This window comes from Vespula vulgaris, chromosome 10 (genome assembly GCF_905475345.1).
Source record: "Vespula vulgaris chromosome 10, iyVesVulg1.1, whole genome shotgun sequence".
In the NCBI taxonomy this organism is placed as follows: Eukaryota; Metazoa; Arthropoda; class Insecta; order Hymenoptera; family Vespidae; genus Vespula; species Vespula vulgaris.
The window spans coordinates 6342891-6359199 of NC_066595.1; the positions used below are offsets into that span (position 1 = coordinate 6342891).

Below are 16309 nucleotides of genomic sequence, written 5' to 3' on the forward strand. Positions count from 1 at the left end.
ATGTCGATAATTCATGATCCTATATATACATACATATATACACACCACACACATTTTGACTGAATTGGATGCTTCATATACGATACATATGTATAAATTATATATACACTCGTACTGATTATTTGTCAAATAATGTTAATCAATAATATCTACATCTATAAATTATAAATTATAGATCGAATATAACATAAAAATATTGTATAACAATTATACTATCTTTAATACATGATAGCATTTTTGTCATTGATTATGAAAAAATTAAAAAAAAAAAAAAGAAACAGACAAGAATCTGTGGACATGTAACGAATGTATCAGTTGAGCCATGAATTAACAATTTAAAATTATTCGAGTATGTAAAATGAGAATATATCAAATAAAAGAGAATATCGTAATATATTAATAGATTAATTTAAACTATTGTATGAGATGAAATCTAATAGAAATATTTAATTATGCTTACCATTAGACAATTAATTATAATGAAAGAATATTCTGATATAATTTAAATCTAGAAACAATCAATGCTATGACCATTCGCCTTTTTCTTCGTTAAAATTTCACTGGTTGGATGAGTGTACAACTTTTATGTTGGTATTACTGTGGAATGGGAAGTGGGAACATCCAAATCCGGCTTGACGATATACGGTGGTTTTGCTAAACGAAGGGCTCCTTCCGAGAAAGTAATATATCCATATAATATGAAACGCAGAAAATATTTCCGTATTTGAATTTACAGTGTTCATGTATATACGGTTCAATAACGACAAACGGTACGTATGTGTAGGTTCAACTTACTGTTTATGTATAACCTTTTAGCTTGTAGTATGTCATTAATTTAATATCATACAATTTTATAGATATTTGCGGAATTTCTCATGATATATATCATATATTATTATTAGTCGTTCTTGTCTTTAATTAAATGCAATAAATATATACATATATATTAGCAATATCTTTCCAGCTGTAATATGAATAAACCTCTTAAAGCATGATATATATATATATATGTATGTATATATGTGTGTGTGTGTATATATATACACAATCGTATATTACTTATGCAGTTTCATCTCTTACCGATATATATATTTTAATAGATACATATGAAAGAAGGTTAACATTGTTATCTTGTATTTTAGATAAGGGAGAGCAATCTTCGGTCTATAGATCATTACTAATGAGACGGAATGTTTGTAAAAGATTGGTCGAGCATTCAAACGTGGAATGAATGAGGAAGAGTTATTGACACGGTCAGCTGCGGAGCGTGATAGAATATTCAGCTGCTATGACCGTGGCAGAGAACATGGAGCCCAAATTGATGCATGGGAAGATCCTGGTTATGAAGTTTATCATACCACAGATAGATATGGATTTATACAGTACGTATTTTGTAAGGATAAATTTAAATATATAATTTATCATTTAATATCTTCTTTGTTATATAGCGATAAGCGATTACCACGAAGGTTAGGTGCAAATGAAATAAGACTTGATCAAATAGAAATACAGAGATTGAAAAAATGGGAAAAGATGACAAAACAATGGGAGAGTTCATCGACTAAGGAGAAATTACGTCGTAGAATATATAAAGGTATTCCAAATAGATTTAGAGGTCAAGTATGGACTTTATTACTAGGAATAAAAACTCTAAAGGAAGAACAAGCAGGCAAGTATGAAGAAATGCTTAAACTTGCACGTCATTGGTCCACTGAAATTCGGCAAATTGATGCTGATGTTGCTAGACAATATAGGGATCATATCAATTATAGGTATGCAGTATATTTTTTTATTTACATTATATAAGTTCTAGATCATAAGCAAAACTTTTCTACAGGGAGAGATATAGCATAAAACAACGGTCTATGTTCTATGTGTTAGCTGCTTATAGTATGTACAACATGGAAGTAGGTTATTGTCAAGGAATGTCAGTTTTGGCAGGATTACTTTTACTATATATGGATGAAGAAGATGCATTTTGGGGTTTGTCTGTATTACTTGCCGATAAAAAATATAGTATGCACGGTAAGTATATCTGTTATAACAATTATTGATTATGCTTGAGTTTTTTTTTTTTTATGATTAATATAACACAGCATGTGCGTGATGCATGTATTAAAGAGCATCTCTAAGCATTTTTGATTTCTAGGATTTTATGTTGATGGTTTTCCTAAACTAAATCGTTTCATCGAACATCACGATAAAATAATGAATAAATTTCTACCAAAACTAAAACGAAAACTTGATAAGTGTGGTTGCGATTCTATATTATATGCATTGAAATGGTTCTTTGTAGTTTTCCAAGAACGAGTAAGCACTATGTTCATTGCATTTTAGAAAACTGTTAATGTACATCTAAGTAATTCCCTACGTTGTCTTGTAGACACCTGTTAGTCTTGGTCTTCGTATTTGGGATATATTTTTACTGGATGGAGATCGCATTTTACCTGCAATGGCATACACTATTATGAAAATGCATAAACGTAATTTAATGCCAATGGAAAGTCTTGATGAATTTTGTAATTATTTGCAAATTAAATTGGAACAAGACTTTGGTTTTAACGATGATACTGTAATTAATACCATGGAACGTTGCATGGAAGAACTTAAACGTGCCAAATTAGAATATCCAGGCCCTCCCTTACCACACGAATTACCACAGTATCCAGTTGGTACATTTAAAGAACCCTCTTTCACTAGCAAGGTATTATAACACGAATTAAATAAAATACCTTTAATATAAAAACGAGCATATTAAGTGATTATAATATTATGCTTATGCAGGTTGGACGACGTAGCGAAGAGTTCAGTGAAGCACAGCATATGATGCGCGAATCGGTAGTACAACGAAGGGATATGGCTCTCGTCGAGGAAGGCAGAGAAAGTACAACGCCAGTTGATCCAAGTAGTGGTGGTGGCCTTGGTGGTAAGTTTGAATCTAGTGACAATACCACACACAATAGCAGAGATATTACTATTTGTCGGCCCATATATGAGGGTGATGCAGATGAGAAGAGTGACACTGAAATTGATTCAGCAATTGATATTATACTTATATATAATACTAGATTATAAAACAGATTTTTAAAATCTGGGTTAAAGTTAGATATAAAGAAAAAGTCGATTATGATATTGAAATATATTTTGAAAAGAATCATTGTAATTTCTGTAATAAATGTAAATATATTTTTTACTTTCATAATACTTCTGGTCATATATGTATTAATTAAAGTTATAACAATCAATTGATAGAATCATAAAAGAAGTATCTGCAGTGATAACATTAGAAACACCTTTGCACAGACGGCGAATCGTCAAAATACTAATACAAGCAATAAATTGTGAATGTATGTGCAGGGAGCAAATTCTCATTTGATCCAAGTCTTGACGATGGTGCGTCTCCTAATGGCTCACATCGATCTTTGGCTGACACATCTGTTACCTCCACAGCTGATCTTTCTGTATTTAGTTCCGCGACACGGTCTCAAGCATTAGACAATAGTCTTGATACTCAAAGTAATGTTTCTAATGGTAGTTCTGGTAGTGGTGGTTTGCTTACACCAAGGGCAACGCCCCATCATCCAAGTCCTGATATTGTACGAATCTATGTACCATATACTTCACCTTCCGCAACTTCGTACAAGGACGATCTTCCTCGCACCCTTCCTCGATCTTTAGAAACGAATAGAATCCGCATACGTGTTGATCCCGATCAAACTCCTATAGTTGAACACCTCAAGCCACTTTCTTTAGATAGTCCAGAGTTTGAATTAGATCTAAAATAAATAACAAATAGAAATTACGTAACAAGCACTATAAATAGTATTATTACAATTGAAGATAATGAAATTAGATGTATGTTGTATATATCTAATAAAAAAGATATATATATAATATATATATACATATATATATATATAGATATATATATATAAATAATATGTATAGAAGGATGATAATCAGAAACAAAAATATCATCGATAATATCGATATATTAATAATGTGAAAATAACTGCAAAGCTAATTATAATATTACATGGTACATCTAATCAATTTATCAATTACAAAAGTTTAATTAAAACTTAGTTGTAAAATTAACTAATCTTCATTGACAGTGACAAAAGACAATGAAGCATGGCAATGAAAAATTAATATGTAATTACTACGTTCCTAGCACTATGAAAATGATATTTCTTGCTTTATTGGCACTCAGAATTTTCATTTCATTTGCATTCCAAATATTATATTGCTCACAACATTCAGTTGAGTATTATTGATAATAATCGGAAAGATGATAGTATTACAGAAAGCAGCAAGCAAGTTAAAAAGAAGTAATTAATATAAAAAACGAAAAGTTTGTGTCTATTTCAATTATAGTAGATCAGATATTATTTATTTATTTGCACCTAGTGACATTAAGTAAGAAAGTATGCTGCTATAACAGTGATTATAATAGAAAGAAATGTACCATTAATTTATTTTCAATGCTTAAATTTAGTAATTTTATCACCTAAATGTATCATACACCATATTTTGCTTTAAACAATGCAGAAATAATGCATTACAGTAGCACTTTTTTTTGCAAACTTAACATTGATAGACACTTAATTTATCTTTAATTCTATTGTTTTATATATCTCATACTTATATTTTAACGCTAGATCTGAAATTTTTATCTACCTTTTTTTATTTCTATGTTAGGATAATGTTATAAACTGGTTAATATATTTATGGATAAAATCCTGTTTTAAATTAAGTATTATACTGCCGTAGGATTATTAAAATTTGATTACATCTAAGTTTTTCTTTTCAATTATTCATACACTATAAGAAGTATACTTTTGTAAATAAATAGTATCCTTAAAGATATGTAAAAGTCGTTAAATACAATGAACAAGTTGCATAAAATCTTCACTAAAGAATGTGAATAATGGACAGTCTAGTATTATATTTCCTCTATACTATTTAAACATGAAATGATATACTTGCTGTTGTGAGTGTAATTGAACTAAGATATACACTTCTATTTTTAGTTTATAAACATTCCAATACATGAACAGATCTTACAACAATTAGTTGTTATATTTAATAGCATAAGTAAAATTTGTTGATCGAATATTAAATGTTTATCGTGTTGTATGAATCTGGATGATCCAATGCCATAAAATTATATGACAATGCATTCACAGATATATCTCTTATAAAACAAGATCATATATAAAAAATAAAAATTGTAATCAAAGAATTAGAAAATGCAGATTCTCATATTATAAAGTATGCAAATTCATATATTTTTAAGAAACAAAAACTGTACAAGTTGTATATTATAATATCAAGTATTAGGTAAAGTAAAGGATCATTGGCCATTATAATGTTTGAGATACATGTATAAACTATTACAAATACCATAAAAATTATATTAATTGCGCAAATTTAACATATTTAAAAAAGATAGTAAAATGACCAATGATCTTCTATTTTCATTTGATATATTTCCAATCAATATGAATCATTTAATTGTTCAGAGTGCAAAATGCAAAATCTTCAATAACTTATAGTGAACTATAATGCCAGCTGCAAAATATGACATTCCTAAAACTACTTAAGTGTAGAACTTAAAAACTAAATGATATTGAAAAAAAATTATGACGAATGTAATTTTTTTGTATCGACAGCAGTTAAAATCGAAAAATTGCATAAAAAGCAGAAGTGGACCAGATATTTAAAACATATGGCACTTAAATATTGCACAATTCTTCAAAATATATGTTATCTAAAGAAATCTTTTCAAAATCAGCAATTATATGTATATTATATATTTTACAAAGATTACAATTTTCATATTAGCAACATTTTAAGTGCACAGTTGCATTTATATTTTTCATGCAACAAATGGTCAAACATTGTACTTCTTAATATTAATTATACTCAAAAACGTTAAGAAGATTTAAGGGATAAATATATATCTTTACAGTATAAGATAATTATTGCATACAGTAATATTAATGTCAAAATAGTATTGTTGAGGTATTGACGAAAAAAAAAGTGGTGTATCTTAGTTGTTATTGTGAATAAAATATATTTTTTGATTTATTTATTTTATTACTTGAGCATAGGTAAAATATTACGTAGGAAATTAACCTTTATATAACCATTGAAAACAAATTAAATATTTATAAATATATTCCTTTTTTTTTTTCTTTTTATTAAAATATTTCAACATCAACATTGTATAGTATAGAATAATTTTGGTATTATTCATTTTCAATTATTAAATTTTAAATAGAAACTAAGTATATATAATATATCATTAATAAATGCATTCTGTTCATTATTCACATTCATATTGCAGCTTTAGTAGATAAATTACAGTTCAAACTTACTACCTGGAAAAATATATGTATAATGTATAAGACTATAGTTCAAGTCAATATTTTTTTTATACATGTGTCAAATGCAAAACTTAGCATAAACTTTCATGTATGATAAATTATTATTAGAAATGTAGTAAAATATGTACACACACAATCTAATGATGCAATACTCATGTGTCTGCAAATGATTAATGCCTGACAAATCTCATTGTAAATTGACAAAACGCCCAAACAATAAAGACGCTGAAATAAAATAAATTTTGATTTTTTTTTAAACTATGAGATAAATAGAACTTTTCATTGAAATAAAGAAGACAAAAATAATGGAGCACTTGGAAAAGATATTAAATAAAATGGAATTTTTTGATAAAGGGATATTAAATATTATAATTTATATAAGCTCATCAATGCATAATTATGTTCTCATTAAACATATGTATCATATATATATACATAGTTCGAACATATGATCCAAAGTTTTTAGTATATAGTTTATACTGGAATACATATTGAAGTAGTAAAAACTATCTATATCTTTATTATACAATATTGTAAAGTACCTTATAAATTACAGATGAACACCATAATGTAACACATATGTGATTTAGGACTGATTTTTATTGGTCTTCTGAATATTTTTCAAAGTATCAACCAAATTTTTATTGGATTTTACTTTCCAGATAAAAGTCATCTGCATTAATAGGTATTGCTTTTCCATTCATAATTACTTGTGGACCTGTATAGTAGCGCCATAAAAGACTGCTGCCTCTCTTCAATTGATTGATACTTGATAAATGAGACCAGCAATCCAACCAACTATTATAAATTGGCATATTTGGAGGAAGACCAGCAACCAACCTTATATAAAAAAAAAAAGTTAGATTAATTTACATTTAAGATCTTTGTATAATATATATTATCATTAACTTACCCGCAGTTATTTACTGCCATGCAATGAGATACTACCAAAAATGGATATGTAACGGTCGTTGCAAGAAACTAAAAATTATATAATTATGTAAAACTTTACACTTGAATAATAATTATTATATTAGTATTTGTATTTACTTTCATAGTGGAAGCTGTATAAGTCTTTAATTCTTGATCACGAATAACATATTTATTGATGACATAAGTTGATGAACTGACAAGAACTAATACTGCTGCATTTGCAATCAAGCGTGGTACTAATCCTGCATAATATCCTGCAATCCCATTCTCCTTGTACACTTCTATAAACGATCTAATCAATCCACTAGAATATAAAACAAATAATTGTTCGAGCATTAAATGTTTTTATAAATAACATTTAAATGTGTTAGAATTAATATTTATATAACTAACTTATATTTCGTTTCACCACCTACAAATTGGGCCATCATTCTTAACATTATTACATCTAATGGATGGCTTACTATGATTCCCATCATTCTACTAAGTAAATCCCGTATAAGTTCGTGTATACATCTAGTACGTCTGTAATATTGTTATAAATTTATTAAATTATAATTATGATTATATAAATGCTAAGAATCTATTGCTTTCCCAAAGCATTCAAGCTTTACCTTTCAGGTTCTGATAATTCTTCGTCATCAATATTTTTGTCAGGTTCACCACTAAATGAAATGCATTCAGAAGTTTTCTCAAAGGCTACTGCACTGATAGTATATGCACAAAGTTTGGGTACAAGTCCTCGATAACATCCACTAAATCCATCAACATTTTTTATATACCTAACTAAAAGAGTAATAATATAAAAAAATTTTTAACAAAACTAACAAAAATTTTTTATTTCCTATGCTAATTTTTAACTTGCCATATTGAAAAACGTTAGGTAAAGCTAATGCTGGTTTTCCAAACAACGTCACTGTTTGGCGTGGTGTAATAGGTTCATGACCAATCTGAAATTTATAAAAAGATACAATTTTTATCTTTTTTATGCATATAATTTTTAAACATATATATTACATACCTGTATCAGAACTTTTGCATATTCGATCGGATGGGATATTGTATTTATGAACATACGAATTGCTATATTAGACCATACAGGTTCTTCTCTTTGCGAAATCATAATTAATTTCACGAGTTTTACTTCACTATATTATTTTTTCTGGAAACATAGATATTCCGTAAAAATGAAAATAAAAAATGAAACTATGAAGCGCTTAATAAAATATACGCACGATAATAAATAAGATCTATCTCTTTTTTTCTTATATTTGGTGAAATTTATTAGATTTCTTTTTAAATAATTTCTTTACTTAATCTCACAGTAGTTTTCAATACTTAGGCCAACGGCATCTTTCTTTAGAAGCTTAAAACACGAGCATAAGATAAATTATTCTTTGTACTGTAACTATTATCGAAAGATAGTCAATAACATATCGTATTTAATCTGTAATCGAAAATACTTTTGCAAATAATAATTCTATAAATTTCATATTAGATATTTTCGAAAACCAACAAAATGTAAGTTCCATGTTCTCTACGATTCTGTTATTAGAAAATAGCAAAATCGCCGATCATATTCTGAATTTATTCACTTGAACTTTACCATAAACGTAGTACACGAATACATCAGAGAGGCTACCACTCCTACACCATCTTATTAATCAGGAGTACCAACATCATGCATGTAAAAGTAAAAGTTAATGTTCATAGGTACGTTAAAAATGTCTTAATAAAAACATAACTGATATATATATATATATATATATATATATATATATAACCGTGTTATAAATATTAAGTTCAAAACGCTCATTGTTATTTAATCTTTGATCAAAAAACGATGTTCGCAAATTTATTTAATCAAATGTTACCAACCGTAAAAGAAATATATGTTTATAAATCTTTGTTACTTGGATTGTTTTGATCAGTGTAACTCTTTCGCTTTTGGGATTTTATAGTTCATTAATCAACGTATTACGATCAAGTTTACTAACTTCGTATTTTATATGACTTTAATCAATTTTAATTCTACTGTGACCAATCAAATTTAATAAAATATTATTATGTAGAGAAGGCCAACGCAGAAGAAAGAAAAACAGTTGTCTCTTCAATGTTGGTTAGTATTTCGATATATCATTTTAAATGATTATTAGGAAAGAAATTGTTTTTATTGGCTTATCCCTAACTTTCGATTTATCAAAATTTCGTGATAGTAATAATTGGTCATTTTTTTGTGAAGTGAAATATAAAATGATTGTGAAATTAAATCCCTTGAGATTTGCACAAATTTTGCGTGAAACGAGCATCAACATCCACCGATAACTTTTATTCCACTCGAACTAATTCACATGTTAAAGTCCGATCTAACATATGACGTTTATATTCGACCACTGCATTTGACAAAGACAAATATTTTTAGGTCAGTTGCTGCAGTAAATATCATATTATTCCTTGCAATACGATGGAGTACTTTTGATTAGATTAATCGTAATGTAAGTCTTGAAATAAATTTAATTGTATATTTGAAAACTTAAATTCAATAACATGGAATAACAAAAACAACAACAACAACAACAACAATAATAATAATAATAATAATAATAATAATAATAATAATAATAATAATAGTAATAATTTTAATAGTAATATAAACAGTATATATATATAAAAATAATAATAATAATTATAAAATGAATTGTCATGTTTTTGTTAAGTCTGAGTCAAATTGTAAATGTGTCATCTTCCGTTACTTATTTTTTGTAGGTGCATGGGTTATGTAAACATAATCATACATAATGCAGTCCCAGTTAGCAGCAACTCCTCGAAAATTACCTGTGTTTGTCTTCCCTTCAAGCATTACTTTTTATCTAGAAAATCAATCTACTCATAAACAAGTTTTGACTTTATATAATCCATATGATTTCCCAGTAAAATTCAAAGGTATATCTTATTGAATTTCTTTTAAGAGTTATTTGAGAGATAATATTATTTATAACATGATTTTTACAATATATTTTTAGTGCTTTGTACTGCACCAAATAAGTACAAAGTTGTCGATCCCGAAGGAACGATAAAGGCAAAATGTTGCGTTGACATTGTTGTAAGACACACAGCTCTTTTAATTAGTAATTGCAATGTGACTGATAAATTCAGGATACAAATGCAAGAACATCCTAGTAAACAGGTAATAGTATTAGTAATAATAATACAGATTTGAATTCATTAAAGCATTTATATATATTCGTCTTATATTTATATCTTCTCAATATTTAAAGGCAACAGGTAAACGAGATGTTGAAGCTACATTGTTACCTGGAACTTCAGAGACTGCTGGAAGAGCAACTCCAGATCCAGAAATGTTTCAACAACTTCCAATAAATGAAACTAGACAACAACAATCATATGCGCTTATAACTCAAAATAGAACAATTGACAGTGAGTATAAAATATTATAATTGAGTATGGATTGCATACATAATTTAAAGGTATGGTTATTTAAAACAGCAGAATGTAGGTTTTGAAAAGTATTGCATTTACCTATGTTCCACAACAATAATTTATAATTACAGACACTTCACTCAAGATACATAAAAACTTATTACAGTTGCAGTATGATTTATTTCATGGAGAAATTCAAGATAAAATTACAAATATGTTTCTGAGCTCAAATATGAAAAATGCCAATTGTATCATTGTGGATAAAGGTTAATATGTTAGTATTTGAATTTAGTTGCTGATCTATGAATACACTGCAACATGATGAAACTGATAATTAAAATTTTCATATACATGATTTTTATGAGAAGTTGCAAAAAAAAAAATGATGTACGTTTTATATGCATTATACATAAAAAGTTCTTATAAGAATAATAATAGAATCTTCAGTAGTGCCATATTTTTCAATCTGCTTTCTAAAAAAATACAATTATTACTTAAGATTAATAGTTTCTTTTATGAATATGAACGATCTTCAATATTAAGTAGATGTCTCAGCAATACTTTCCTTTTTTTGGAAAGCTATAAATATACAAGTTCAAAGAACAGTTTTTTCTATCATTTTACAATATAACTAATTATATGTAGCTTGTATACTTATAGTTTGTTATATAATATATTAAATTACAGCAAATATAGACGTAAAATGTAGTTTATATAATGTCAATATTATAATGGCATGTGTGTTTGTGTGTGAGAGAGAGAGAGACAGTGTGTAACAAAGAAATGATATTATCAGAATTACAGAATAAATTACCTTTCAGGAGGAACAAACTATGTAGCACTTATCGCAGGAATTATTTGCATAGCTGGGCTACTTCTACCAACAGAAGGAGAACGTAGTCACACAGTGCCTGATTACCTCCATCTTTCCATAAATTTTAAATTAATATTTTCGTTCGTATTAGGTAAGTATAGTATACTTAGTATTTATAAATTAGATAGTATATATAACACACAATTTTGTTACAGGTATGGTAACAATTATAATCTTAAGGTTGTAATTTGTGGCTGGTTATATGAAAAAAAAGACTTTATACAATAAATAGGATTATGGGGTGAAAGCACAATTAATGCATATTTTTTTTTTATATTAGATGTCTTATCTTTGTTAAATGTATGGAGGTCTAGTTTACAAGTATTATGTAGCTAGCCTATTTTTTGAGCACTTCCAATATTTAGTTTTGAATGTGATATTTTATTTTCTTCCATTTTATATTCTTTTTCGTTCATTACAATATCTCAATTTATATTTTTAATCAATGACATATAAACATTATGCATATATATGTGATATATCACCAATCCTTTTTTATGTATCAAAAACAAAAAAGCCTTAGATAGAATAATCTAGTTTTGCAGCTCAAGAATTCTTCTACATGTTCTATCTATAATCATTTTAATAATTATGCATTCAAAAAAATATGATCTCATATACAGATATGTAAATATCTTCCTATGTGCAGTAGGTTGCCATTTTAAATTCTTAATAAAAAGAATTATATGAAAATGTCAATAAAGATATCTTTGTATATTCTAAAAAATAATACAAATCAAGCTGAATTAGTTTCATTTATATTAAAGAGGAAATCAATTTTTTTTAACAATATAAGTATTTCATAAGACTGATTAGTCAATTAAGTTACAATTTTTCAATTTTTAAATAAAAGCATTCAGACAACCATTAGCAATGTGTATTTATTATTTACATAAGTTACAATGATGACACTTGTGAATAAAGTGGTTCACCGAACAGTTGTTTAGCCCAATTCATTATTTGCAAAATATTCTGAACGTCAGAACTGCCACCACGTCACAAGTATCTGTTGGTATAATAATAAATTGTCAAATAAATTACATTTGAGGCTTGTATCTGCTAAAAAATATATAACTTGCCTTTACAATCTCCACAAAGTGGTTGAAATGTATCGCAGTCAGATTTTCATAGCTCTAAAGCCTATGAACATTTTTTAAACTTTCATTGTGAGTCTTATATTCCATAGAGGCACTGGCTGGAAGATGTAATACTCTCCTAAGTGTATCTCTAATTCTTGCCGTCGTTGCAACGTCCGATGCTGTTTTATTCCAAACACAAATTATATCTTCCTGCATTAAAAAAAAAAAAATATTACATATTAAATTGAATGAAGTAAATTAAAAATAGATATGAGATTAATCTTACTTGAAACCTTATGGATACAACAGCACCACATATTTCCTCTCCTACCATAAATTGCTCTCCTAACATAGCTAAAATAAGATTTTCCCAACATCTTGATACCAAGCCTTTTCTTAATCTTACTATCCATTTACCACCTCTTTGGTTTGCCTCATCCTGAAATTAAAGTACTTTAATCGTATACATTTATCTTGATTGATTTTAATGCTTTCATTTAAAGTAGCACAAAAAATAATTGTCGAGATAAAAAACTTACCTCCCACATAGGTTTTATACCAACTTTGAATAAATGAAAGTCTGTATGTGTCGTTAGTTCTGACGGTCTGACTAAATGACTGTATAGACCCCAAAATTGTTCCACACTTGCAAACCTACCAACCAATTTTAAATTCTGGTCGTAACTCTGTATGCTGGTTTGTTTACCAGGACTGCGTCTACTATACCATAATGCATATGCATATTGCAATTTGTGCTCGTGAGGACTTATTTCTATAGAAGGCTATACATAAAAAAAAAAGTGATTTATAAAGCACTTCTAAATCTAAATTTGCAAGTAAAACTAAATAAAAGTAAGCTGCAAATATTCTACTCACTAATAGATCTTTCTCAACTTTATGACTGTCCTTTGATTGGGTTTCTTCTTCTCCACTGTCTTCATTGGTTTTTGATCTGTAAGAACTATCATAATTCACAAAATATGTTTCCTTTTTTATCTATATGAAAAAAAAAAATAAATAAATAATAATAACCACATATTTCATTTATTAACAAATAATGTGCCTGGCACAACTCAAATATATATACACATTTGAATTGATTTATATAATGTATTCACTATTAATCGATCATTTTTAACTCGAAAACACTGTAAAATCGAAACGAGGAAGCTCCGAAAACACGGTTAGTAAATTTTGAAAAGAAAAAAAAAAGAAAGGATAAAAACACGAGTCAATACAATCTATTCTGACAAATGTCACGTTCTATATTCCACTGGATATTATAAATCGAAGCACTGAAAGTCCATATCGAAGAGAAATTTGTACACGATTATTCTAACAACTGGTGCTTCATGTCACGAGTATGATAAATATTTTACTCGAGTAATTTTGCATTGAAAATGAATCTAACCTCCATAAAAGTTGCTTGCGAAAATAGCACGATGAAATCAGAGAAACACTATAGTTTCACTTACGCCTCAAATTTATTGGACATGTTTCTTGCAGAGGTATAAATGTATATAGAATATTAATAAAATACTGTAAACGATATATTTCAACAAGTAGGAATATAAATACAAAAACTCGATTGTTGATCTCTCTCCTTCTTTATCGCTTATTGCATTAAGAAGTTTAATGCCCTCACGTTGGCTATACTAATCTTTTACTAGAATTTCCTAGTTTTAATATATCGTTCTCTCAGCGAATCTAAAATAATAATAATATATATATATATACACATACATATCATACATACATATATATATATATCACCATAGAAATTTGATAGCGCATAACAAACGTGGGATAATACAGAGATAATTGATAAAAAAAATATTATATTTTTTCTTAGAAAAAAGATAGTACATATTTTTGCTTCTGGGGAAAATGGTGTGATGTTGTCATCTTTTCATTTTTCTTTCCTTCCTTCCTTTTTTTTTTTTTTAAATCATCATTTTGTTAATCATCATTATTCTAACAAATATATTTTGTTTGATCATTAAGAGAATTCGATGTATATATATGTATATATGAAAAATCTCTCTAAACGCGTATTTTAAAAATATTTCATTAAGTTACAAAGTATCGAGGAATCGATAGTGTTATTTTTCATGTTGATGAAAATGCCGCCTTTAATCGATTCATTATGTCCTTCCGTTGTGCTTTAACTTCTTCGTCGCACAAGCGCATAATAGTGATCGGACAATGATATTCCACGCTTTCGGTGCATTTCGTGTTCTTTTCCTCGTATATCTCGAATTTAAATTCCGATGTTGTTCTCACTGAAATTTGAACGAGATCATTGAAATTTAGAATCGGATTTTATGAAAGTCAATGACTTATTTTACAATTATAATTCAAGCTGTGTTATCTCTCAGACTACACTTCTATTTTTATTTGACTTTTATGATCGTCCTTAAAAATAGCTCTTTCTCTTTAAAAAAAAAAAGAAAAAGAAAAAGAAAAAAAAATATAAAAAAGAAATAAAAAAGAGAACAAAATAACTTACGACATATGAAACCAAAGAAACAAGTATTGTGATTCGAACTTATTAAATAATCAAGGTTTTCTTTTCTTATCGAATAATGTCCAATAGCGAAGTTTTGTACGAATGGCAAATAACGTAAATGTTCGCTATATTCAACGGAATATTGCCAGTGATCGTAATTTCCACTTTCAGCAGTGATATTAAAATCATCTCTGAAATTCATAACACTGATCTTTTCTTTCCTTTTTTTTTTTTTTCTTATTGAGAATAGTATAACGTTAAGGTACGTACATAAGTGGATTCAATAATTTCATGTTACTAAAATCTGCTACAAAATCCCATACATAAATTGGATGGGTATTATTGACGATACCTACGATCTGCGTTCGATTAGTTTTCTTATGAATAAAAAGATAATAAAACGTAAAAATGATTATTATGGTATATACAATATTTTTGGTCTTCCATTTCATTGGATTGATACTCATTTCTGGAAAGAAATGATTGTTATATCGATAATATACATTATTTGAATGATTTCTTTTAATAATATTCTGTTTTAAATACCTGTTTGTATAAAAGTGATCTTTTAAATAATCAAAAAAGCCTACACAACTTCCGTCACTGATACACACGACAGATACAATTTTTATCTTCGACATTGACACGTCGACTGTATCCATGAAACTGACGGATAGTAGTTTGTAGTTTCTTCTAATATTGTAGCTCCCTTCTATTAAAACTTTTCTAAATTTTTTGTACGCGTTAAGCATTCAGAAATAGAAAGAATTTCAAGTTTACATTAATTAAACGAAGAAAATCGTGAAAGTAATTTATGTGTGTGTGTGTGTGTGTGTGTGTGTGTGTGTGTGTGTGTGTGTGTGTGCATGTGTATGTACATTTATAAATAAATATAATAGCTTTAGTTCTTCCAAAGTACCGCCAGATGGTGTAAGATAATCTTTTAAAAATAATTAAGAACGGTGGGAAAATCGTTTTTAAATTTTCTCGACAATTCGTTCCAATCGTGGCAATAATTAACGTGATATATATGTATATATATATATATATATATATGTATATATATATATATATATATTGT

At 27.7% G+C, this 16309-nt stretch overlaps 5 protein-coding genes across 11 annotated transcripts; 2 read left to right on the forward strand and 3 right to left on the reverse strand.

The window, feature by feature from the left end:
• The first annotated feature begins 604 nt into the window (after positions 1-604).
• Positions 605-6093, forward strand: LOC127066735 (USP6 N-terminal-like protein). The gene is made up of 8 exons (XM_051000808.1): positions 605-770; positions 1143-1382; positions 1449-1772; positions 1838-2025; positions 2150-2310; positions 2384-2704; positions 2785-2926; positions 3358-6093. Exons 2-8 carry the CDS (start codon positions 1228-1230, stop codon positions 3783-3785), a joined length of 1719 nt encoding a protein of 572 aa, XP_050856765.1. The 5' UTR covers positions 605-770; positions 1143-1227; the 3' UTR covers positions 3786-6093.
• On the reverse strand, positions 2734-8988 carry LOC127066745 (mitochondrial carrier homolog 2-like). Of its 4 annotated transcripts, XR_007782496.1 has the most exons (10): positions 8561-8977; positions 8347-8487; positions 8191-8275; positions 7940-8111; positions 7719-7850; positions 7443-7629; positions 7306-7373; positions 6935-7232; positions 3294-3776; positions 2734-2938 (listed from the first exon to the last, which is right to left on the reverse strand). XR_007782496.1 is itself a non-coding variant. In XM_051000827.1 (9 exons), exons 3-9 carry the CDS (start codon positions 8446-8448, stop codon positions 7034-7036), a joined length of 945 nt encoding a protein of 314 aa, XP_050856784.1. In that variant the 5' UTR covers positions 8449-8487; positions 8561-8691; positions 8932-8978; the 3' UTR covers positions 6973-7033. The 4 variants fall into 4 exon arrangements, 3 of the variants coding, with proteins under 3 accessions (XP_050856784.1, XP_050856785.1, XP_050856783.1); XM_051000827.1 differs by lacking the exons at positions 2734-2938; positions 3294-3776 and having other exon boundaries at positions 6973-7232; positions 8561-8691; positions 8932-8978; XM_051000828.1 differs by lacking the exons at positions 2734-2938; positions 3294-3776 and having other exon boundaries at positions 6973-7232; positions 8932-8988.
• Positions 8989-9211: 223 nt separating this feature from the next.
• On the forward strand, positions 9212-11897 carry LOC127066746 (motile sperm domain-containing protein 1-like). Of its 2 annotated transcripts, XM_051000829.1 has the most exons (8): positions 9212-9444; positions 9748-9820; positions 10092-10268; positions 10349-10512; positions 10604-10763; positions 10898-11032; positions 11588-11731; positions 11796-11897. In XM_051000829.1, the coding sequence occupies exons 3-8, from the start codon at positions 10124-10126 to the stop codon at positions 11825-11827; spliced, it is 780 nt and encodes a 259-aa protein (XP_050856786.1). In that variant the 5' UTR covers positions 9212-9444; positions 9748-9820; positions 10092-10123; the 3' UTR covers positions 11828-11897. The 2 variants fall into 2 exon arrangements, with proteins under 2 accessions (XP_050856786.1, XP_050856787.1); XM_051000830.1 differs by lacking the exon at positions 10898-11032 and having other exon boundaries at positions 9222-9444.
• A 606-nt stretch (positions 11898-12503) lies between these two features.
• On the reverse strand, positions 12504-14482 carry LOC127066747 (eukaryotic translation initiation factor 4E type 2-like). Of its 3 annotated transcripts, none has more exons than XM_051000832.1 (6): positions 14131-14482; positions 13596-13715; positions 13259-13501; positions 13006-13158; positions 12720-12929; positions 12504-12646 (listed from the first exon to the last, which is right to left on the reverse strand). In XM_051000832.1, the coding sequence occupies exons 1-5, from the start codon at positions 14134-14136 to the stop codon at positions 12774-12776; spliced, it is 678 nt and encodes a 225-aa protein (XP_050856789.1). In that variant the 5' UTR covers positions 14137-14482; the 3' UTR covers positions 12504-12646; positions 12720-12773. The 3 variants fall into 3 exon arrangements, with proteins under 3 accessions (XP_050856789.1, XP_050856790.1, XP_050856791.1); XM_051000833.1 differs by having other exon boundaries at positions 13596-13680; positions 14195-14460; XM_051000834.1 differs by having other exon boundaries at positions 13596-13671; positions 14195-14441.
• A 55-nt stretch (positions 14483-14537) lies between these two features.
• On the reverse strand, positions 14538-16093 carry LOC127066748 (uncharacterized). Its single transcript, XM_051000835.1, has 4 exons — positions 15775-16093; positions 15499-15697; positions 15229-15419; positions 14538-15001 (listed from the first exon to the last, which is right to left on the reverse strand). The coding sequence occupies exons 2-4, from the start codon at positions 15693-15695 to the stop codon at positions 14829-14831; spliced, it is 561 nt and encodes a 186-aa protein (XP_050856792.1). The 5' UTR covers positions 15696-15697; positions 15775-16093; the 3' UTR covers positions 14538-14828.
• Between the last annotated feature and the right edge of the window lie 216 nt (positions 16094-16309).

What these genes read in the sequence shown, in the direction of transcription:
- LOC127066735 (XM_051000808.1), top strand. Translation starts at nt 1,228, where the DNA reads ATGAATGAGGAAGAGTTATTGACACGGTCAGCTGCGGAGCGTGATAGA. An exon ending in AGGGATCATATCAATTATAG is followed by an intron (nt 1,773 to 1,837) that starts GTATGCAGTATA and finishes ACTTTTCTACAG; the next exon opens with GGAGAGATATAGCATAAAAC. An exon ending in TAGTGGTGGTGGCCTTGGTG is followed by an intron (nt 2,927 to 3,357) that starts GTAAGTTTGAAT and finishes ATGTATGTGCAG; the next exon opens with GGAGCAAATTCTCATTTGAT.
- LOC127066745 (XM_051000828.1), bottom strand. Translation starts at nt 8,448, where the DNA reads ATGATTTCGCAAAGAGAAGAACCTGTATGGTCTAATATAGCAATTCGT. An exon ending in ATGCAAAAGTTCTGATACAG is followed by an intron (nt 8,276 to 8,346) that starts GTATGTAATATA and finishes TATAAATTTCAG; the next exon opens with ATTGGTCATGAACCTATTAC. An exon ending in GGTGGTGAAACGAAATATAA is followed by an intron (nt 7,630 to 7,718) that starts GTTAGTTATATA and finishes TTTATATTCTAG; the next exon opens with TGGATTGATTAGATCGTTTA.
- LOC127066746 (XM_051000829.1), top strand. Translation starts at nt 10,124, where the DNA reads ATGCAGTCCCAGTTAGCAGCAACTCCTCGAAAATTACCTGTGTTTGTC. An exon ending in TTTCCCAGTAAAATTCAAAG is followed by an intron (nt 10,269 to 10,348) that starts GTATATCTTATT and finishes ATATATTTTTAG; the next exon opens with TGCTTTGTACTGCACCAAAT. An exon ending in TCAAAATAGAACAATTGACA is followed by an intron (nt 10,764 to 10,897) that starts GTGAGTATAAAA and finishes TTATAATTACAG; the next exon opens with ACACTTCACTCAAGATACAT.
- LOC127066747 (XM_051000832.1), bottom strand. An exon ending in AAGTTGAGAAAGATCTATTA is followed by an intron (nt 13,502 to 13,595) that starts GTGAGTAGAATA and finishes TTTTATGTATAG; the next exon opens with CCTTCTATAGAAATAAGTCC. An exon ending in TTGTATCCATAAGGTTTCAA is followed by an intron (nt 12,930 to 13,005) that starts GTAAGATTAATC and finishes TTTTTAATGCAG; the next exon opens with GAAGATATAATTTGTGTTTG.
- LOC127066748 (XM_051000835.1), bottom strand. Translation starts at nt 15,695, where the DNA reads ATGAGTATCAATCCAATGAAATGGAAGACCAAAAATATTGTATATACC. An exon ending in AAATTATTGAATCCACTTAT is followed by an intron (nt 15,420 to 15,498) that starts GTACGTACCTTA and finishes TATGAATTTCAG; the next exon opens with AGATGATTTTAATATCACTG. An exon ending in TTTCTTTGGTTTCATATGTC is followed by an intron (nt 15,002 to 15,228) that starts GTAAGTTATTTT and finishes TTCAAATTTCAG; the next exon opens with TGAGAACAACATCGGAATTT.